Source organism: Pipistrellus hanaki (genome assembly GCF_964339955.1).
Source record: "Pipistrellus hanaki genome assembly, chromosome: 7".
NCBI lineage: Eukaryota > Metazoa > Chordata > Mammalia > Chiroptera > Vespertilionidae > Pipistrellus > Pipistrellus hanaki.
The window spans coordinates 54,161,736-54,185,915 of record NC_140509.1 but is presented as its reverse complement, the minus strand read 5'-3'; the positions used below and the strand labels follow the sequence as shown (position 1 = coordinate 54,185,915).

At 44.0% G+C, this 24,180-nt stretch overlaps 1 protein-coding gene across 2 annotated transcripts in view; it reads left to right on the top strand.

The window, feature by feature from the left end:
* Positions 1-23,000: 23,000 nt before the first annotated feature.
* Positions 23,001-24,180, top strand: part of SEC63 (SEC63 homolog, protein translocation regulator) — a 55,124-nt gene continuing 53,944 nt past the window's right edge. The window contains exon 1 of one of the 2 annotated variants that reach the window (XM_084890535.1): positions 23,001-23,336. In XM_084890535.1, the coding sequence (XP_084746661.1) occupies positions 23,213-23,336 (124 nt within the window). In that variant the 5' untranslated portion in view covers positions 23,001-23,212. The remainder of the gene's footprint in view (positions 23,337-24,180) is intronic. The other variant, XM_084890536.1, reaches the window with a different exon arrangement.

Below are 24,180 nucleotides of genomic sequence, written 5' to 3'. Positions count from 1 at the left end.
ATAACACCAGGGCATAGTTGGTAAATATTACTTCCAATGGGACCAGTATTTTGATTGTTTTAAAAAATATGTTTTTAATGATTTTAGAGAGAAAGGAAGGAAGAGGGAGGGGAGAGAGAACCATTACTGAGAAACATCAAAATCAATCGGCTGCCTCCTGCACCCCTCTTGCTGGGGATTGAGGCTGAAATCCAGGCATGTGCCTTGATTGGGAGAACTGGGACCTCCTGGTACATGAATTGATGCTCAACCACTGAGCAACACTGGCCAGGTGGGACCAGTATTTTGTGATGTTTCATGGATGAGCTCTACTTTTTACTGCAATATACTCCTTATAAAATGAAATTTTTCCCAAAGCAACAGTGCAGTTGGGTTGCATTTCTGACTAACTACAGGCATATAATAGGCATTACCAGCAATGAATTGTGAATGCAGAAACATAGTACTAGTAACCTTTGTAGCATTTTGTTTGTTTATTATTTTTTCACATTCCTTATTATTCTTTATTAGTTTCAGGTGTACAACATGGTGGTTAGACAATCATACACTTTACAGAGTGGTCTTCCTGATATTTCAAGTACCCCTGCCCTCCCCGCCTCCCGTGCATAGCTATTAATATTATTTTCCCCCCGCATTGACTTCTCCCTGGCCACTCCCACGCCCAGCACATGCCCACACCCTGCTAGTGTCTGTGTACATTGGTAATGCTTATATGCATGCATACAAGTCCTTTGGTTGATATCTTAACCCTACCCCCTCCCTCCCTGCCTTCCCTCTGAGGTTTGACAGTTAGTTCAATGCTTCTCTGTGTCTGGATCTATTTTTGTTCATCAGTTTATGTTGTTCATTATATCCCACAAATGAGTAAGATCATGTGGTATTTATCTTTCTCCGACTGGCTTATTTCACTTGGTATAATGCTCTCCAGGTCCATCCATGCTGCTGTAAGTATTCCATTGTGTAGATGGAATACTATGCTGTTATAAAAAAGAAGGAACGCTCACTTATCCTACTGAGCTCCTAGCTGTAGAGAGCTGTTGCCTGTTTCTTTGTGCAAGTCTCATGCAGGCCCTGTGCTCTTAACTAGTTAACTGCTACATATCCAAAATGGAAACCATCTCCACAAGCCATGATATTTTGAATTTAAAAAATTAATTTACAATGAATATTATAAAAATAAATCTATTACAATTTGGGTGTTCTTGAATATTTTCAGCTGAAAATTCTCACGAAAAATGATTTTAAAGTTGGTCAGAGCTGCCACTTAGGGAAAACATGGCGTGCGGGGAAAGGTCCGCCACTTGCATCTACAGACGCTTATGGCATACAATGGGTTAAACTAAGTGTGGGCCTGCCTCTCCTTGCGGCAGTCAGACTGCATTATAATGGGGGTCCTGAGTGAGTGTGAGTTTCCTGTTCCCCTCACAGTGTCAGTGCAGGAATCCTGGTCACCAGTGCGGTAACTTCTGTTCCCTCCACCAACACAGCCAACCTCCTGGCACCAGGGGACCGGAAGATTTTGTGCCATTCTTCTAAATGTTGAGAGAGAAAACAACAAAAAACAACAACAGCACCATGAGATTGATAACTTTGGAAAACGTAAAAAACGATCCAAGTCCCCAAGGGGAAGGGGGTAGTGAAATGAACTCAATGGGTTTTGTAGCAAATAAGACATAGAGATAATTAAGACCATATTAGAATATCTCTAGAGGGATACACTTAGGAAAATAATTTTAAAGTACAGATGTAGTGTAAGAGAAATAGAGAATGCAGTAAGATGGTTTAAATGTATTTAGAATCCCTGAAGCAAAGAAGAGAGAAAAATGGGACAGAAGCAATTTTTTAAAAAGCTAATAGCTGACAACTTTCAGAAACTGGTAATAAAGTCACAAATTATGAAGCCTAAGCCAAACTTAAAACAACCCCCATGTCCTAACCGGTTTGGCTCCGTGGATAGAGCGTCGCCCTGCAGACTGAAGAGTCCCAGGTTCAATTCAGGTCAAGGGCATGTACCTTGGTTGCAGGCACATCCCCGATAAGAGGTGTGCAAGAGGCAGCTGATCAATGTTTCTCTCTCATCAATGTTTCTAATTCTCTATCCCTCTCTCTTCCTCTCTGTAAAAAATCAGTAAAATATGTATTTAAAAACAACAATCCCGAAAAAACGTAGTCACATTCACAGTAAATGAACAGCAAAGAAAAAAAACACCCTTACAAGAGAATCCAAGATGGCTGCTCGGGTAGGCACCTAGCCGCAGCCGCACGCAACAATTTCAATAAAATACAACTAAAATATAAAATGGACATTACCCAGAACTACAGGAAAGTCAACTGACTGGAAATTCTACAACGAGAAGCAAGGAGAAAACCAGAAGGAAGCGCGGAGGAGCTGTAAAAGCCCAAGGTACAGAGACACGCGGCGCGCGCGGAGAGGACGGAGCTGGAGAGGAGGGAGGCCGAGTGCCTGGCTGGCGTTCCCTAGTGGGAAGGAGATAAACACTCTGACTGTGCTGGGCCCCCATCTGCTCTGAACCCTTGTTCTAGGCCAGACCCCGGGGACCCAGGCTCATCCAGAGGGAGCTGGGCTGTAAGGCGGAACCCGGGGAAGCAGCGAAAGGAGGTCCCAGAGGCGCGCACACTGCCCGCAGAGAAGGGACGGCCGGCTGTGCCGCGGGACTGCCCTGGCCGGAAGGAGACAGGGGCTCCAGACTGCTCTGAACGCCATCTCCAACTCCACTTCCAACTGAACTGAACCCCAGTTTCGGGCCCATTGCGGGAGAGCTTACACTGTTTGGTAGCAGGCGAAAATCGAGGGCACCTTTCTCTCAGAGGTGCTTGCAACAAGTACTGAAGGACCCTGAGTCTCAGGAGTCACATAGGGCGGGGCTGACGGAAGCCAAGGCTGTAGGCTCCACCCTGAAACCCTGCCCCATCAGGAAAGCTGCCTGCGAAAATGCCTAAACCAAATAGATCACAAACGAAAGAAATGGAGGACAAAAAGCGACTGGATATAGAGTTCAAAACCACACTTATAAGGTTTTTCAAGAGACTCCTAGAAAAGGCCGATAAAATAAATGAGACCTATGAGGATATGAAAAGGGATCAACAAGAAATGATAAGGGATCAACAAGAAATAAAGAATACATTGTCTGAAATAAAAAATATTCTACAGAGTCCTAAAAACAGAATAGAAGATCGCAAGAATCAAGTCAAAGATTTGGAACATAAAGAGCCAGAAGACACTCCTCTGCAGAAGCTAGAAGGCAAGAGAATCCAGAAAATTGAAGATAATGTAAGAAACCTCTGGGACAACTTCAAACGATCCAACATCAGAATCATGGGGGTCCCAGAAGATGAGAGAGAGCAAGATATCGAAAACATACTGAAAGAAATAGTGACAGAAAACTTCCCCCACCTGGGGAAAGAATTGGACTTACAAGTCCAGGAAGCACACAGAACTCCAAATAAGAGGAATCCAAAGAGGACCACACCAAGACAAATCATAATTAAGATTCCAAGAGCAAAGGACAAAGAGAGAATATTAAAAGCAGCAAGAGCTAAGCAGGTGGTTACCTATAAAGGAACACCTATACGATTGTCAGCTGATTTCTCAACAGAAACCATGCAGGCCAGAAGGGAATGGCAAGAAATATTCAAGGTGATGAATAGCAAAAACCTACAGCCAAAAATACTCTACCCAGCAAAGCTATCACTCAGAATCGAAGGTCAGATAAAGAGCTTCACTAATAAAAAAAAGCTAAAGGAGTTCATCACCACCAAACCAGAATTATATGAATTGCTGAAGGGGGTTCTTTCAGAAGAGAAAGTAAATAAAGATAAAAATTATGAACAACAAATACGTAACTATCAACAAGTGAATCTAAAAACCAAGGAAATTTAAAAAAAAAAATCTGATGAACAATATTAACTGTTGAATATAATAGAATCAGAGGTATGGAAGGGGAGTGAACTGATGATTCTTGGGGAACAGGGGAGAGGGGAATGTGGGAAGAGACTGAACATAAACTGTGCACCTATGGATGAGGACAATGGGGAGTGGGGAAAGGGCAGAGGGTGGGGTGGGAAGGGGGGGGGAAAGGAACACTTGTAATAATATGAACAATAAAAATTTATTTAAAAAATAAATAAATAAAAAATAAAAACCTTCAAAAAACAAACAAACAAACAAACAAAAACACCCTTACAAAACATAAAGAAAAAAGACATTATCTTCCAAAGAACAATAGTCAAACTTATTGCTGGTTTCTCAAAAGAAAGAATGAACGCCAAAAGGCAAATGGGAAATTTTCACAGTGCTAAAAGAAAGTATAAACAATCTAGAAATCTATGCCAACAAAACAACAACAAAAGATGTTCTTCAAAATTAAAAGAGCAATAAAAGCATCTCTGGACATCAAGGCAATTATCACAAACAGGCCTGCATTAATGGAGATAAGACAGGTGTTCAAGCAGAAGTAAAATGAACTGAGATGGAAAATCAGAGGGGCAAGAAAAAAAGATGGATGAGAAGGGTAAAATCTGTGGACAAATCTAAATAAATATTGACAGCATATAACAATAATGCACCATGGGGTTTAAAACATTGTGTGTAGAGAAAATGAAAACACACAACAATGGCATGAAAGTCAAGAGGAGATTCTTGGAGTTAAAATGTTTTAAGATCGTCGCACTGTCTGGAAAAAAAAGGTTCTTTTGTGCTGTTCCTGGAAGTTGAATTGACTGTCAAATGGGTACTGCTAAAGACTTTGGTTATTTTTAAATTGGATTGAAGGAACATTCTCCCTCAGATCCAATTCCAATTCTTTCATGACATTTTTAAAATGACTTTCTTCTGCTTTTGACTCTTCACATTTTTTAAAGAAGCAACTTACTATAAAGGACAAAGCCAGGGCTTTGGAGTCAGACCTGGGTTTACACTCCCCCTTGTCCCTTTACTTGGACAAGCAATTTACTGGAGCTTTCCCTTTTCCACCTGTGACATCGAAGGTAATAACACCAGCCTCTCGGGATTATTGTGCAAATTAAATGATACGAAGAGCCTGCAGTGTCATGGCCCATACTGAGCTGCTCCATGAGAAGTAGCCGTCTTCCTCAGGGGCTGCACAAACTGTCCCGTGCAGTTCGGCAGTTCACCTCCCAACTGCCTTCCAGGTTCCTATGTTTGTGATGATTATCCCTCCTCTTCTGACCAGATTGCAGTCTTCTCCATGTCAGGGACTACATCTCCTTTTCCTCTTGTATCCCTAATTCAATGAATGGTTTTTGGAGGCAAGATCAATACTTGTTTGGAGAAAACGTGTACATGAGATGAAATACACTCCTGAACCACACATTGTGTTGGACGGTGTCTTCATAGCTGCCATTGTAGAGGGATGTTTGCAACCTTGAATTAAGGTTCTTCAGCTGCCCACGAAAAGTATAAATGGTGAGAGCATCACTAATTAGTGAAAAGAGAGAAGTGCTGTTTTACCATTCAGAAACCCTCTAGCTGAGGCACCGAAGAATCCAGCGAGGCCGGTGCTGAATATCATGATTGCTGCCCTTAAAACCAGCATCTCGAATCATATATAATACCTTTCCTGGGCAAGAATCCCAACTGCTTAATCTCTGCTACATGAGTGAATATTAGATCTGACTGTTGAAAAATACCAAGCTAAATCAGACAGTTAAAAAATATATATATATTAACAGAATGCCCATAACTGGTTTAATCTTCCAGTAATCACACACATTACCTATTTATTTGCTATAATGAACAAGCCATTTCAGCTAAAATAAAATGTAACTGCTCAAACCGTGGCATCACAGGCAGGGAACTTTAATGCCGCTTTGTGTTCCATTGCAAGGTTCAGCAGTTAACACAGTGTTGTCGTTTCTTCCTTTGTAATCAAGACCTTTCACTTAGGATTAGGGCTCCCCAGCCGATTCTCCTGATGGAACATTTGAAGCAGCAAATTTCTAAGTGTAGGTTACAGCCTGGCAGCAATGACAACATTCCGAATCAAACCTGCTGGCTTCATCAGCACTCAACTGCACTGCTCTTGGTGAGCCCCCTCTGCTCTAATGGTGATGAAGCTCGCCTGCCACGCAGACTGTGCAAGGAAAATCGGGAGGGGGTTGGCTGTGCATCTGGAAAATGGCCTTGTGATGACTCAGAGGGGATCAAAGTACAGAAAATCAATCCAAGTTCCCCCCAAATGAACAAACTTTCATTCACCTGTTCTCTGCATCAAGGTCAAATCCCACTTCAGTGGAGCTTTTAGACTGTTCCAGCCCCACACATCTCTCTCTCTCTCTCTCTCTCTCTCTCTCTCTCTCTCTCTCTCTCTCTCTCTCTCTCTCCTCTAGTTGCAATTATAGTTCTCCCTCCATTAAGACTGATTATTGATTTATCTGAATCATATTGTTGTTCTGTATGGGCTACCACTAGTCTCTTCAGTTAGACTGCAAGCTCTCAGAAGTCGGGGACTAACATCTACATGATTCTGGGCCCATAAGAAGGGCCCAGTAATAGCACCTGACTGAAGGACATACCCTCTGTGTGATTTTGACCCTTTAGGACTCTGCCTAGATAGTCTGCAGTGGGGACAGCAGCCTGCAGGGAGCTCCTAAACCTTATTACACCTTATCTTCTGTGGATCAGATTCCATTTTGTTTGTGAAAGGGAGTTATCATGGTGACCAACAGATTTGCCCATCCATTCATTGGTTTAATCATTCAGTGCATATTAAGCACCTACTATGTGCCAAATCTAATTTTGCAGAACTCTAAGAACTGAGAAAATCCTTGCTGACCATTTTGGTTGAAATGGGGAAAACAGTTGAAAAGAGCTAGAAGAAAACTTTCTTCTCACACACTTCCCTTCAACGTTTATTCACCACTTTCCCCCAGCCTCACCTCTCCTGCTAAAATCACTGCCCTGATAGGTGGAACTGCTCCTCCCCGGCCTCCCTGGCAGTGATAATAACAGGCTATTGCATTTCCTGTGTGAAACTGGTTTGCTCAGGTCTCTGCTGGGCAGGCTGCCCTCGCTAGGTTGGATGGGTTCCAGCTATGCTCCTCTGGATGGGATTTAGTGTGGATAAGGGTTCCTCCTAGGGCAGGAAGAGGGTGGGGAGGGAAGAGGAAGGTTAAGTTGGCTCTGCTCTCTCTGCCTAGGGCCGTGGTCAACAAACTGCGGCTCTCGAGCCACATGCGGCTCTTTGGCCCCTTGGGTATGGCTCTTCCACAAAATATCACGGCCTGGGCGAGTCTATTTTGAAGAAGTGGTGTTAGAAGAAGTTAAGTTTGAAAAATTTGGCTCTCAGAACAAATTTTAATCGTTGTACTGTTGATATTTTGCTCTGTTGACTAATGAGTTTGCCCACCACTGGTGTAGGGGATTAGATAACTTATTTTATAAATTACAAACAAGAAGCCCTGTCTTGGGTCTGCCCTCATCTCTAGCCCAATCACCACTGACCATGTTTTAACTCCTCCAGAGAAAAGTCAGACCTCAGTTGCCCATGGGATGATCTATGCTGCTTCGGGAGTGTTGGAGTAGCTGCCATTGGAGCTGGGCCTCTTGAGAAATCTGAGGTCACTCTCTTGACAGCTGTGAATCCAAGAATGATGCACCCTACTCCCCAGCTTCCTTCATTTTCCTACTAGAAACAGGATGTGCTAGAATGATAGGCTGTTAGAACTCAATCATCCTTTATTCCAGGCCTCCTTATTTCTCAGGTGTAGAAATTATGAGTCAAAGAGGTTTATCCAAACAGGCAGAGCCAGCGCTGTGTGCAGGTCCCCTGACTCCTAGACTGGGGCTCTTTGATACGCTCTGTTATCGCTCACCATTCTCTTTCCATCCCTCTGTTCTCTCAGTCTATTTCTTCTGCTTTGACTGACTCCTCTTACTGTTTTTATCCCTTTTACAATTATAAAAGCAAAAATTACTAGTATAAGAAGGAAAACAAAAATGAGCAAAACCGGTTTCCTCAACATTCTGCTAAACACCTTTGATTTGCCCACAGTTTGCTAGTAAGTACAATATTTCTTAGATTTCAATCCGGTTGATTCATAATTGATTTCCTGTGGACTCCTAGAGGTCAGAGAGATAAGCTCTTGTATGAGTGAGCTGAGTGAGCTTGTCGTCAACAACAGCTGACCTGTCACAAGCCCTGAGGATGAAAACCAATGGGACTCTTGTTTTGGAGCCGCCAGTGCCCAGCTAGCTCTTGGCGAGGTGCTTGGGAACAGGCTGACTAACATAATGGAATAATTTCGTAATCTGTCATAATACCATAAGCCACGGATCCACAGGCCTTGACCCCTCACAGGTATAATATAATAAGCTCCTTTTTTTTTTTTCAGCTGCACATGTTCTCCCTGTGGGGAGTGGAGAGAAGGTACTTTTTCTAAATCATATCCAAAGCAGATGGTTTCCTGGAGAACAAAACATTGTATTCATTAGCAGCAATCTTACGTACAAACCAGTTCTTTTTACCACCCAGTTAACTAATTGACAGTTAAGAACTTTTATTAATAGTATACTGTAGCCAGGCATTGCTTAATCTGACAGTTTTATTAAAAATGTAGGCAAGCTTTGCAAGCCAGCATGACTGTCAGCTTTAGGCAGGAATCCTGCTTAGCAAGGATCTTAACACGGCCTGTGAAACAACACTCCACCAGCAGAAAATTGTTCTCCCACGTCAAAGTCCAAGAATCAGCAGAGTTACTCACTTGGAGGAATTTTTCTTGTTCCTTCTGTGATGCATATCAACAAAGAATTGATTTTTGTTCCTGTTTTCTTAAAATCTTATTGTCCCTATTCACTTGTTCTGGCCCACCCATTTTTCAAGACCCAGCTTACATACTTCCCGAATCTTCTCTCATTTCCTCCTCTGATGGAAATCAAGTATGTTCCTCTCCTACTGTCCCAGCACTTGCACTAAACTTCTCTTGTGCCCTTGCCTCACCTTGGGGCACAATCTGTCCCATTTATGCTCTCATCCTCCCTCCCACGATCCCTTTTGCCCACAGCAAATACTAAATATTCATTAGGTCAAATGGCATTTACCTTTCAGTGGTATCTCTCATCTCAGTCAGTCAGTCTGTAAACAGTCTTTTGACCTCTGTGCTTTTTATAACTATCTCTAGAATCTAGTCCTCCTCTGTGCCAAGACCTTTAATACCTCTTGCCCATCTTCCTGTTTCAGCCTCAATCCCCCTGAGAGGAATATCTCAAAGACAAAAATATGACTGTGGGACTCCTCTGCTTAAAACTCTCCCACAGGTACTCATTCATTCCCTACATGTTTACAGAGCACGGACTGTGTGCCAGGTACTGTGATGGGAGCGGGGACGTCAGCAGTGAACAAGACAATCCAAAATCCTGTGCTCGTGGAACTGATATTCTAGTGGGGGATAGGGGGCAGGGAGACAAACAATACATAAATAAGTAAGTATATAAGTGCTATGGGAGGAAAAAACAAAACAAAACAAAAAAAACAGCAAGGGGGATCTGGAGTGAAGAAAGGGAAGGCCCTGCCAGCATGGCTCAAAGGGTGGAACATTGACCTATGAACCAGGAGGTCAAGATTCAATTCCTGGTCACGCAATGGGGAGCATACAAGAGGTGGCCAATCCATGATTCTCTCTCATCATTGATGTTTCTATCACTCTCTCCCTCTCCCTTCTTCTTTGAAATAAATAAAATATATTTTTAAAAAAGAAAAAGAAAGGAAAGGCCAGCGCATCCTGGGTTGAGCAGGAAGGACTGGCTTCTGTGTGAAGGTGACTTTGAGCAGGGCCTGGGGAGTGAGGGAGAGAAGCAGGGGAAACCTGGGGGAAGAGCTCACCAGCTGGAGGGAACAGCAGTGGAAGGAGGTCCTGTGATAGGAAGGAGCAAGTCAGTGTGTTTGGGACAGAGTTAGGGTGAGAGGTGGGAGCGGGGAGTTGTGTTGGACTTTGTGGGCATTATAAGGACTGGATTTTACTGTGAGCGATATGGGGAGTTTAAAATGTTTCAGCAGAGGAGAGTTTTAATCTAACTTCAGTTTTTAAAACGTTACTCTGGCTACTGTGGTGAGTAGAAACCTAGGGAGGGCTGGATAAGGTCAGAGATAGGGAGACCTGTTCAGAGGCTATTGTAGCAATCCATCAGAGAGATGGCAGTCACCTGGACAAAGGTGGGCCACTACTCACACCTACCTCCTCAATGTTCCATACTCACATTCTTTCTCTTGCCCAAATCTTTGCTCATAACAATCCCTCCTACTGGGTTGCCAACGTATGGCCATTTGTCTACAAGGTGAACTCCTCTTCCTCCTTCAAGACTTCCAAATCTCGCCCCTTCCCCCTTTTTGCTCCCCTCCCCTCTCTCTCACACACACTCATAATAGGCATATTTTCTTGCTTCTTTGAATATCTGGTAATCTTTGATTTGATGGCAGACATTGTACTTTGTTGGATAATTTATATTTTCCAATTTTTATAACTATTCTTCAACATTTTTCTGAAATGAAGTTTAGGTACTTGAGAATCACTTGATCCTTTTGGGCCTTTTGTTTAAGATATTTTAGAGTAAACTATAGCAGTGTTTAGTCTAGGGCTAATAACCATTCCCCATTATTGAGGCAAGACCCTTCTGAGGACTACCAACCCTCCATGAATCTGGGATTTTCTGGTCTGGCTGGTGGAAACAGACACTATTCTTAGGTCTGTGCAAGTACCAGGCATTACTCTCTCTGACCCATTTAGATAGTTATCTTTCCAGCTTTGGGTTACTCCCCTCCCCATCCCCATATTCATGCTGATAAATATTCTATAGACTATTTGAAGATGGTTTTCTACAGTTTCTAGGCTTCTCCCTGTGTGCAGTTCTCTCTTCTCTGACACTCTGTCCTGAGAACTTTACCTGCCTTGGTCTCCCCAGGCTCTCAGCACCGTCTCCTCCATTCAGGGAGTCCAACCAGAGGCACCAGAGTTCCACCAGAGTTCCATTTTGCTGTAGCCTATAAACCACTCAAGACAGAAAGCTAAGGAGATCATAGGACTCACCTCATTTGTTTCCTGTCTCTCAGAGACCGCTGTCCTCCATTGCCTGATCACCGCTGTCTCACACATTTAATCTGGTCATGTTGCTGTTGCAGGTCGGAGGTAAATCAAGTCCCTCTTACTCCATCATGGCTGAAGGCAAAAATCCTAAAGGCTCCTCAAATCTGCTCTACAAAAGCTTAAACGAAAGCATTGGGAGGATCAAACTCAAGTAACTTAGCTGCATGTTAGAATATAACAAATCCAGTGTCCAGCAATGTAAAATTCACAATGTCTGTCATCTAGGAAAAATTACCAGGCATACGAAGAAGCAGGAAAAGATGACCCACACCCAGGAGAAAAATCAACCAGTAGAGACAGATCCAGAAATGACAGAGGTGATGGAATTAGCAGACGAAGAACTTAAAACACATATTGTAAATTGTGAGGACGTTGAGAGATATGAAAGTTCTTTATTTTATAAAGAGCCAGAGACTTGGATCCTAGTATTGATGCTTCCACAAGCTGGCTGTGTGATCCGGGAGAATACCTCTCCCTCTGTGGGCGAGTGACGTCCCTGCTAATACTCTTCCTTTCAATCCCTTTCTCATCCCCTGAGTTCTATTGTATATCCTACTAACTGCATGTCTCCATCTCTACCTCCCAGTCAGCTCTCCCCTGGACTATGGCAAGTCTCCCACCCTAAAAACTGCCACACCCAATGCCTTTCTCCCACAACATAGCCAGAGAGATTTTTCTGAAATGAACAGTAAACCATGCCTCTCTTCCAGCCTTCCACTGCCCTTACGATAAAGTCCATCTTGAGGCTCAAGACCCCTCTTGGTCTGGTCCCACCCTGCTAGCTCCCTTGAGCCTCTCCGGAAACTATTCTTCTCTTTCCCTCACGGCTCCACTCCCGCCCTTTCACCTGGGAGCTTCCTGCCTAGAATGTATCGCCAGATGATTTTTTTTCACTCAGTTTCTGATTCTTCGTCAAATTCCCAGTTTCAGCACCAGGTCCTCAGGGAAGGTTTCCCTGTGTCCCGTCCCATGACTTGGTTGGGCGCTGCTCCTGCTCTGCACTTGCCTATTTCTCGGATTCAACGGTCACAGCACTTATTTCACCACATTATAAATGCTGAATTGTCTCTGCCCCAACCTCCGTGCCTGTTCCCCATGGAGTTCCAGCACCTAACCCAGTGTCTGGTTCTAAAAAGATCAAACGAATGACTATTCCAGTTCTGCTCCTCCATCCCAGCCCCAGAGCCCTGGGCCAGGCCATGGCCCTGTCACCCTGGATCATGACATAGCCTCAGACCAGCCTCCCTGCCTTCACACAATGCACCCTGCTCACAGCAGCAGGAGCCACTGTCCTCAAGCACTTTGATCATATCACTGCCCTTCTTAGAAGCCTACAAGGGTTCCAATTGCCTCTTGAATTAAATTAAAACTGTTAATCATGGGTTTCAAGGGTCTCTACCAATTAGCTGCCTCCCTCCCCCCACATCTAACGGCTGTCATCTTCTCACAGGCCCTCAAACACGGCTTCCCCTGCTGCCCTGAAAACCTGCGCCCTGTCCACCCGCCTCCCTCCTGAGCCAGTACCTGGGGCGTCGCTCTCCTTTCCTGGCTCACTCCTTCCTCTCTCTCCCAAGTCATATCTCTTCCCCGTAGAAATACAGGCTAGGGCAAAAGTAGGCTTACAGTTGTTCATATGGAAAATAGTACAACAATGAAGAAATAATGATACAAGAATAAACTGTTTTGCATACTCACAACTGTAAAGGTAAGTAACTGTTTCCTAAATCAGTTTCGTGTGGCTTTGTCCTTTGAATTATAACCTGTTTTCCGGTATGCAGGATGTCTGGGCTTATATAATATGTTAGTGCCTCAGAGCCAGTGTCTCCTGCTAATTGAGTTTTGGTATCATCTGCCCTGTTAGGGTCCAGCAACGCCAAGGACAAGGGACTGTGTCTTTTCATCCCTTGGGACTGACTCCCTGAGATCCTCAAGCATGTTCTGTACCTGAGGTCCTTGCTCACCTTTGCAACAGAGATGGAAGGAGGACTGGAAAGTGAGAATTCCTAAAGGAAACCTGTTTTCCTTCAGGTTGCCCAGCCCAGACTCCAGGCAGTCTGGCAGGGGCAGCCCAGCTGAGCAGCAGTTAGTGGTCAGCATCGCTGCCCCGGGCGGAGAGGGGGAATCTCAGTGTGGTGGTGAGAAAGAGGGACAACAACAAACCTGAGTGCCCACTCTGTGCCAGGCCCTGTGCTTGGAGCTTCACAGTTGTTATTTCATGCCCATGCCCCTGTTCTCCCCCACCCTAAACCTGATGAGATAGGTGAGATTATTCTTAACTTACAAACACTTTAGGAGTCGGAGCAGTGTGTATAATTGGCCCTCTCACTGACAGAGGTCTTGCAGATCCCCTAATGTGCTTCTCTTCTCCCACCAGGAAAGACATGTAGGGGGAGTGGACCTTCTGGCACAGTGCTCCAGATCTAAACCCAAGGCTGACAATGCTGTATCCACACAACACATACACAACATACACAGTGTTGCCTCCCATTTTATGTCTGAGGAAGGCGCCCCAAGCCTGCCTGCCCCACACAATCCTGCTCACCCTGTTTCTTCTTTTCTTTTTTAAAATATATTTTTATTATTGATTTCGGAGAGGAAGGGAGAGGGAGAGATAGAAACATCAATGAGAAGAGAGAATCATTGATCGGCTGCCGCCTGCACGCCCCACACTGGGGATCGAGCCTGCAACCCGGGCATGTGCCCTGACCAGAATCGAACCGTGACCTCCTGGTTCATAGGTAGATGCTAAACCACTGAGCCACGCTGGCTGGGCCCTGCTCACCTTGTCTGTCTAGTCAGCCCATGTGAGACAGGATTCTTCCTCTAAATAATTACTTTTTAAATTCTAGCCAAGGATTCCTTTAAGAATTTGATGAGAGCCTTGGACTCTTTTCTGAGAAAAAAACGACATGAACATATGACATTTATGCATAACAGCGGTGTGCGCGGCTCTCCTCCCCTGACTCCTCACCACCTGGTTATCCTGACCCAAGATCTGCAGAGAGAACTGCATGTTCTCTTACGCCTTTCCTGCTTGCAGAATCCAGAACTTATTAAAGGGATGTGTTGGAGGACTCTGTGTCCACGTTATTTCTGTCTGTTCATGTTTCAAACAATGTGCTGCAGGAGTCTTGAGTTAACAATGCAAGTGCTGGCTTTCTAGTGGAGACCTAAGAGAAAGCCTAGGGATTGAAATGGAAGTTGGAGACGGGGTTGGGGGAAGGCAATTTCATGCTCCTTTGCCCTGGCTGTGCCCAGTGAACCTGTGGTCCCCACAGTCGGTTTGAGTCACAGCACCTTTATTTCCAGAGGGACTCTCGTCGTGAGGGTAGATTACACGATTGTTCGGCTTCGGCTTCACGTTTTGAAGCCCCATGCCAGAGTGGGCTCCATTTACAAGGGGGAACTCCTTTCCAAACAGTGAACTCGTCTTCCTGGAAAACTCTCCGCTTTGTGTTTGATGGGAAAGAAAAAAATAACTGGTCTTGTGGGAGGCTGTTTGGAGCTGAAACGTGACATCTCTCGGTGGAGAGATGGAAGGGCCTTCTAAGTAGGTCACTTTTAAGTGCGACATGCCCGAGACCAGTGTCCGTGGCTTCAGAGTGCCCGTGAAACCCCTAAGGTGTATGCAAAATTTGGGGTGTAAAATACGCATTTTTTTTTTTTTTAACAAAAAGTAAGAAAAGGTCCAGAGCTTTCATCAGGTCTTCAAAGGCTTCTTTGCTCAGGAAAGGTTAAGGTCCACTGGGTTGGGCCTGCTTTCTCCAAGTGTTTGAGGGACGATGCCCTCCAGCAGAACCACTGGGGGAGCTTGTTCAACACTCAGATTCTGGGGCTCCCCCCACCCCCAATCTTCTTATCAGAATCTCTAGGAGTGTGACCTGGAACTAGGAATCTTTCACAACTTCTTCCCCAGGTGATGTGGTTAAAATTTCGGAGGTTTCAGTTGTTTAACATCACCGGTTAGAATAAGACCAACAATAACAGCGCCGTGCTTATATTTACCCAAATAGGCCTGGGTTCAAATCCCAGCCCAATAACTTACTAGTTATGTAACCTTGACAAATTATGAATCCCTCTGAACTGGATGCCTTCATATGTAACTGTGGGGCTAAATAATTCACCTGATTTGAGGTAATATTGCCCAGGGCTTAGTAGGGGGTCCAAAAACTACTTACTGGCCCTAGCTCCTTTTGGAACATTGAGTATTTCCAAAACTTTCCAGCTCCAATGTTGTTTTCTTAAAAATGCCTTGTGAGGCTTTCCCCACCCCCCTGAACCCCATAAAAATGTTGTCATTAAAAAAAACAAAACAGGTGAATCATTTTCTACAAGGCTCCACCATCCATGTGTAAAGGAGTTTTGTTATTTCGTCAAATATGCTGGAATTTCTTTGTCTCAACAAAATAGCAATATTCATATTTTGCAGGCTCTACTACCCTGTAGCTCCCTCTGTGGAAACCCCTCCCCCTCTCCTCCCCCATGCACACACACTTGGTTGTTTTGGGCACATTCCTTGCCTCTGGTGATTTTGCAGCCCTATTCTACAACAGTTGCATGTTGTCTGCCCTTGGAAAATCACTAACACAACTGGTCATTTTAAAAATATATATATATTTTATTGATTTTTTTATAGAGTGGAAGGGAGAGAGATAGAGAGCCAGAAACGTCGATGAGAGAGAAACATCGACCAGCCGCCTCCTGCACACCCCCCATGGGGGATGTGCCCACAACCAACGTATATGCCCTTGACCGGAATCGAACCCCGGACCCCTCAGTCCGCAGATTGACGCTCTACCACTGAGCCAAACTGGTTTCGCACAACTGTTCATTTTTATATACCAAAGAACATTTATGATATAAACAGAAAATCTAAAAGGCATACAATGTCTACATAAAAACAACAAGCTCTTCTCATATATTTTCACATACAGTAGCTAAAGTTATCATTTGAGGGGGAAAAAAATCAAAGAATTTGTCCCTGGTGCCTTTTTGAGGCTAGACATTTATTTCAGTCACCGGTGGAAGAATTGCCTGTTTTGAGCATGAGAAATTATGGCTCTGTGAAGAACCACAATTCCTCTTACCTTAAATTTATCACCTTATTATTCTTAAATTTGTTTATCAGAATCTTTTTGAATAGGATTAACCCGGGTTTTGTATTCTTTGATTGCCATCTGCTGGTGGTTCTCCATACTAGAAAATAAAAATTCCCAGGAAGATAGCAACTCCCTGGCTATTCTTGCAACCTCAGAGAGAACGGTATTCTAATGCCCATGATGATATCAGAGCATCATGCCACAGTTCCAGAGAACAGGCTTCTCAGAAACATTCCGTGGGCAGTTGTTTCCTGGGAGGATGGTTGCACAGCTCCTAAGCATCACTCTGCAGGGCCAGTTGCTCACTTTTTTTTAAAAGTAGACTTTATTTTTTAGAGCAGTTTTAGGTTCACAGCAAAATTGAACCTCCACACATGCCTCCACACATGCACAGCTTCCCCCACTATCAACATCTGGCACCAGAGTGAAATATTTGCTGCAGTTGATGAATCTATATGGGTGCATCATAATCACTCAAAGTCCATAATTTACATTGTGGTTAACTCTTGATGTTGTATATTCTATGGGCTTTGACAAATGTATAATGATGTGTATCTACAATAAAGAATAGTTTCACTGCCCTAAAAATCCTTCGTGTTCTGTTCATCCCTCCCTAAATCCTGACTTTACACTCTCCATAGTTTTGCCTTTTCCAGAATGTAATATAGTTGGAATCCAATCATACGTGGCCTTTTTATTTTATTATTTTTTAAAATATATTTTTCTTGATTTCAGAGAAGAAGGGAGAGGAAGAGAGAAATAGAAACATTATTAATGAGAGAGAGTTATTGACCCACACTGGGGATCGAGCTGCAACCTGGACATATGCCCTGACGGGGAATCAAACCGTGACCTCCAGGTTCATAGGCCAATGTTTAATCACTGAGCATGTACTACCATTTCCCCGAAAAATAAGACAGTGTCTTATATTAATTTTTACTCCCAAAGTTGCGCTAGGTCTTATTTTCAGGGGATGTCTTATCTTTCCATGCGCTAGGTCTTATTTTCGGAGGATGTCTTATTTTCAGGAAAACACGGTAGATCTTTAAAAGGTTTGGCTGATATCCAAGAGTGAAAACTATATTCTGAGTAGAGGAAAGAAGGAAATGGTAGAAATGGTGACCTAGTTCACCCTCTTGTTTACTGCAGGAACCATACTAGTTAAAAACCATACTAGTTAAAAACCACCTCTCTCTCTCTCTTTCTCTCTCTTGGCACCCAAAGGAGATTGCAATGTTTCTCACTCATGAACTCCTTCAATGAAGTTCATTTTAAAGGAAGTATTGCTAATGTGTATACTGTAACCTTGAAGCTGGACTTAAAAGTATTTTCCCACCTGTTACTCCTGTTCACAGCCAGACTGGACTTCATACTATTTTCCAAATGTGCTCTGAGATAATTCCACCTGGATTTTTTTCTTTCATTTCTAGTTAAGTTCCAAGACCTAGCTCGATTGCCTTCTCTCTTCTTTGAGGCCTTCTGATTCTCTCTGCCAAAAAAAAGAAATGACCCTTTCCTATGAACTTATAAATGATTTATTTGTATATCTCTTATAACATTTACAATTTCTTTTTTGTTTTTTTTCCACTTACTGAAATATTTTATTCTCCTTATTAGATTGTGAGTTTCTGGAGGTCAGAGACCCTGTCTTAAACATTCTTGTACTCCCCACACTGGCTAATCGTGTGTGTGAGTTCTGAGAATGTTAAATGTTGAGTGACTGAATTTATAATAATCTGTATATTTGGAGGTTGGGAGGTTCATTCATTCTGGAGTTGATGATGTTTTTATGTGGTTTATAGTTACTTCATGTATAGTTGCTACCACTTCCAGGAATGTCCCTTCCACCTCCACCCCCTGCAACAAACTCACCCAGCTTTAAACATGAAAGATAGATATTTTTGTTGTTAATTCTCACCAGAGGAGATATATATATATATATATTTTTCCCCATTGATTTTTCAGAGAATGAAAGGGAGAGGGAGTGAGCGAGGGAGGGTGAGAGCAATGAGAGAGAGAGAGAGAGAGAGAGAGAGAGAGAAAGAGAGAGAGAGAGAGAGAGAAACAGAGACAGAGAGAGAGAGAGAGAGAGAGAGATATCAATTGGTTGCCTCCCACACATGCCCCAACAGGGGTTGGATATCAAGCCTGCAACCAAGGTATGTGCCCTTGACCGGAATCAAACCTGACACTCTTCAGTCCTCAGGCTGACACTCTAACCACTGAGCCAAACTGGCTAGGACAAGAGTGATACATCTTTTTTTTTTTTTTAAATTGATTTTTACAGAGAGGAAGAGAGAGGGACAGAGAGTCAGAAACATCGATGAGAGAGAATCACTGATCAGCTTCCTCCTGCACACCCCCCCCACCCACACCCCCCACACACTGGGGATGTGCCCACAACCAAGGTACATGCCTTTGACTGGAATCGAACCTGGGACCTTTCAGTCCGCAGGCCAACGCTCTATCCACTGATTAGTTTCGGCAGAGTAGCACCTTAAGTTTTTAGGTAGTGGAGGAGAAGCATTGCTTAAAATGTATGGAGTCAGAAACTATCCTGTGGAAAATTCTTCTATTCATTAGATGTTAAATTTGTTAAGAAAAGGATTTGATTGTCATTGAGCTTTGTCAAAAAGGAAAATCTATTTTAGTAGGAATGTGCTCAATATGCAGTGCATACAATTATAAATGCATCATATTTAAAAAAAAATTCTGATGGGAATCATGCAAAATAGAACTTACCAGAATTTTTCTGTTTGTAGAATACAAACTTACAGCAATTACAATTATTATAAGTTAGAGGCCTGGTGCACGAAATTCATGCACTTGGGGTGGGGGGTGGTCCCTCAGCCTGGCCTGAGCCCTCTCACAGTCTGGGACCCCTTACTCCTTACCACCTGCCTGCTCACTGTTCCTTACCACTCACCTCTCTGCTCCTTAGTGCTGCCCTGGAGGTGGCAGAGGCTCCCAACACCACTGCTGCACTTGCCAGATATGAGCCAGGCATCTGGCTGAATGGCGCTCCCCCTGTGGGAGCATACTGACCGTCAGGGGGCAGTTCCTGCATTGAGTGTCTGCCCCCTGATGGTCAGTGCACATCATAGCAACCAGTCGTTCTGGTTGTTTCACCTTAATGGTCACTTGGGCTTTTATAATATAGATATTAACTTTTTCAGTAAACCTTTATTTTTTAGAGCAGATTGAGGGTCACTGAAAAATCAAGTAGAAAGGACAGAGGTTTCTCATATTTTCTGCCCCCACATCACCATCCCTCACCAGAGTGGTACATGTGTTACAACTGATGAACCCACATTACACATCATTATCACCCGAAGTCCATCGTAAATATTAACTTTCGTACTCAATTTTATATTTTTCTTAGACAACCTCAATTTTATAAGCTTCAGGACCCAGAAATATTTGCTTTTAAACAAGATGATTTATGTTTTTCCCGAAGTTCTAATTTCTATTGAGTACTTTTTTCTTTTTATTCAAATATCTATATCTTTGAAATTGACCTGAGTGAACTCTTCTGTTGAGTTATAGCATTCTTCCAGGATATAATTCAATCTGGATGGGAAATTTTACTAAGTGCTATTTTATGGCTTACTTTGCAATGCCAATCATTACTTTTTTCACCATGCATTTTAGCTGTGTTGGTGATGCATAAAGTTAATTCATAAAGAAATGACCTGAGTTTGTTGATACTTCATTGACAACTTGCTTTACAATAAATTTTCAGCTTTGTAATCACAAAATTATTGACAAGCCCAATGTACTAATGAAAACTGAGGAGCCAAAATATTGTACAAATCTGCTCCCAATACTAAAGGAAACACATAGACCTCAACTCCTCTTTTAAGGTTGTTTTCATGGTTTTAGAGTAGAGCATAAACAAGTTCTAATGTCTTTCTAACTCACACCTCCCTTCACATTCTCTCCAAGTCTGAGATTGGGATTTCATTGGGTCCTAAGGGCCTTAGGGGATAGGGAATGAAAGAACTACAATTTAGTAGCTTTTACCTAGTCAAAGTTTCCACATGTAGGCTACAATTTGAAATTTCAACTGAAATAGCATTGTGGAAGCTTTCTGTCAATCATAAGTGTTATAGAAATGTTACTTTGTTGATGTTACTATTGTCATGATGGAGGTTACTTTTCATTTTTATTAGAGACAAATAAAAGAGGTTGGTTAATTTATATATGAAGAAATTTAGCTCTTTTATAAATTATTGTTTTTTAATTAATTTTAGAGTGAGAGGAAAGGAGAGGGATAGAGAGATAGAAACATCAATGACATTGAAAGGCTACTTCCTGCACACCTCCTACTGGGGACCAAGCTTGCAACTGGGTGGTGTGTGCCCTGACCCATAACCTCTTGGTTCATGGGTGGATGCTCAACCACTGAGCAATACCAGCTGGGCAGATTTAGCTTTTAATGGGAAAAAATCCTGACTCTGAAACAAAATAATAGGGGTGATTTGCTAGGCTTTGGCAGTGAAGGTTATTGTAAGGTTGGGGAAGGGGGAAAGGGCTGGAAATACTGTATGTATCTACTTAGTAATTCCAATCTTTCCAGTCTTTTTGAGGCTAATTCCATTAAGCAGAAAATTAAATAATGTTGATTATGGCTACACAAATGTATTTTGGTAGGTATAAATGTAAGTCAATACCAGTAGTACAAGGATGACTTGCAACGAAGAGTCAGTCTAAAGAAAAAGCAAATTATTAAAAGGAACCTAAAAATAGTTAGGCTTTCTACACTTGAGAGGAAGTATCTACCTAGCAATTAAATATTCATTTATAGACACGTATAGAGACAACGCAAAAATGCCTTTTAACATGTTCCATTAGAATGAGAAGAAAATGTGGTTGTAGCTCTGGTTCTACCATACTCATTTACTTTTAAACATTTCATTAAAATGATCTCTTGAAAGAAACTATTGTGTTGGCTTAAAAGCATCACAATGAATCAGAAATTATGACTAATTAAAGGTATAACTCAGATTTTCTTTGGAGAATATTTGGATGATTTGAGTTTATTTAAGTTCAATAAGGTTAAGTGTTAGGGTGAAAAGTGTTTATACTTTTGGAAATAGAATACATTTTCAAATCTTTAATCTGCTTTGGTAATAAAAATCATATTTTAGACTGGTCTGGATGTTAGTAAATAAATGTGATTTGTTCAAAATGTTGTTTCATGGTTCAGTTTTATTCAAGCCACGCTTATACATGACCCCAAAGCCGCAATGAAAAGATTACTACTAAAGAAAAAAAGTCAGAAGTGAAATATTTATCAACAATTTATGTTGCCACGAGATTATAAAACTGATGTGTTAGCTTTATGTAAATGCTGAGTAAAACATGTAATCAGAGTGATAAAAAATAACCAGTTCAGCATTATTAATATATGGGAAGACTTAATAACAAATTCAACATAATCAAAAGAAACTGGGATCCTACCTATATCAGCTGAACCAACTTTTGTTTCTGAAGCAAGGCAAATAGTCCTGAGCATCTCAGCACTTGGTGATCACAATACTGTTCTGACTTCATAGTCCAGTCCTCTTCCTCGTGTGTTTGTTTCTCTCTCCACCCCTCAACCCCCCCTCACCTGCCCCCATCTAATAGAGTCTTTGATCACTTTATACAGAAAAAAGTGAGGAGGGAAACACAGAGAAACTGATTTTCTGACATTTCCTTTCAAAATAGGGCATTTCAAAGGGAAGCCAGAATGCGTGTGAACATAGTTTATTACAAAGGAAAGCATGACTGATGATAATACTAGTTTTGAGGACATGATATAAAAGATGACCTATGAGTAGATTTCTCTTCCAACAACGGAAAATATATTGAAAGGAGCTTAGTAAATAGAATATAAAGTCTTAAAATGTCTTTCTAAAAATGCAGTGTAAGCTGAAACTAGTTTGGCTCAATGGATAGAGCGTTGGCCTGCGGAGTGAAAGGTCCCAGGTTTGATTCCGGTCAAGGGTATGTACCTTGGTTGCAGGCACATTTCTAGCTCTCTATCCTCCCTTCCTCTCTGTAAAAAAATCAATAAAATATATTAAAAAAATAAAAATGCAGTGTAATATGTAACATGACATAAAGCAATTGCGGTATTAGCCCACTGCCTGGGTGGAAGCAGACGCTGTTGGCGCGGCGGCTGCGCCCATTGGCACTGGGATGGGAAGGTCACCCTCTCCACCGGCTTGGGGACTGTCCAGCTGTCAAACGGGCGCACCGTAGACCTCATCAGCCTCTTAGTAACAAACATTGCGCTGCAAACACAACCTTGTGTCACCCTGTTCTGGGTGACCTTTGTTTCCAAAATGTTGGGGCTTGGAGGAGCGGATCCAGAACCTAAAGGACATTACCATCAGCCACGGAAATTGAAAAGCGAGAAGGCAGAACAGGTGGGGTAGGGATAGGAGAGAGGGAGAGGCAAGAAAGTTTCGTGCCCCCAATCCCAGCCACGGGAACAGCCCGCACCCATTGCTCGGCGCGGAAGCCTTCCCCGGGGCTCGGCTCACCGAGCCCCCTGGGCCGGGAGTGGGTCACCGGGACAGGAGGCCACGGAGTAGCCTGAAAGAGGGACTCTAGGACCGGGAGTCAGCCGGGGCCTAGGGGCGGGCCTTCGGGAGCTCGAGGGGCGGGGCTTGTAGTTTCGGGGGCGGGGCCTCGCGGAATTCCACGGCTGCGCGCGCCACGTCTCCCTTAGCGAGCGTGAGAAGCCGAGCCAGGGGGCGGGGAAAGCCGAGCGGGGCGGGAACTATCTCTTCTCGCGAGAGTAGGTGACGGCAGCGGCGGCGGCAGCGGCGGCAGCGGCGGCAGCGGCGGCGGCGTGTCCGTGAAAGTAGCGTGGGGGCGGGGAGGAGCGGCGGCGGCGGCGGCGTCCGAGCTACGCCACACCGGGCCGGAGCGCTGGGAGTCCGAGCGCCGAGCAGGATCGTGGGGGGCGGCGGGGAGAAGAGGGAGGCAGAGGAAGGTGGGCCATGGCGGGGCAGCAGTTCCAGTACGATGACAGCGGGAACACCTTCTTCTACTTCCTCACCTCCTTCGTGGGGCTCATCGTGATCCCGGCCACCTACTACCTCTGGCCCCGAGACCAGAATGCCGGTAAGTTCCGCTTGCAGCTGCCGGCGGACCTGCTCTGGCTTCCCCCCCGGGGCCCCTCCGGGCCGGGCCGGGCCCCGCCGCTCCCGCTCCCGCCACGATCGGGCCCGGCCCGGCTTCCTGCGTCCCGGTGATTCCGCCGCGCGGCCCGGTCTTGCGTCCAGGCGTCCGCCGGCGGCGGGCCCCGGGCGCGGCGGTGCTCATCTCGGTGCGGCTCTGGGCTCCTCTCCTCCAGCCTTCATTGTCTCCTCCTGCCATGGGGAGTGTGGCTTCTCACCCCCTCTCTCCCCATTGTTCTGGGCACTCTGCAGCCTCCCCCTGTCTCTTTGTCTCCTCTGCCTCTGGCTTTACGGAGGGAGCAGGGTGGGATGAGAGGGTGGGGATTGGGAGTGAGAGGAGAGTTGGCGAGGAGGAGGCAGCGGAAGGTGCAGGCACAACTCTCAGTCCCTAAGCCATATTCCTCCCCTCCCGCCCCCGGTTCCCAGTGGCAGCTGTCGTTACAGATGTTTTAGGTGCCGTCGGAGCTGGGTGGCGTGTTTAGGATTCCAACTGAGCTCACCAGTCGGCCCTTGCCCCCCCTCGCTTTTCCATTTGTTAACTCGTACTTGTGGTTATTCATTCCCCTTAGCAAAAATAGGCATTTTTCTTTTTTTCTTTTTCTCTATTTCCTTTTCTTTGGCGTATCCTGTTTATGACGGAAAAAGTGCGAGTGCGAAGGATTAAGTCTTGAAGGTAGTTCATCTTGGAGGAGGTAGTGATGAGGTAGCTGGTTCATTTGCTGTTAGTCCCAAATCTTTCCACATGAAATAACAGTGGGCTAGAACACAGAATATAGATTCTTGTCAAG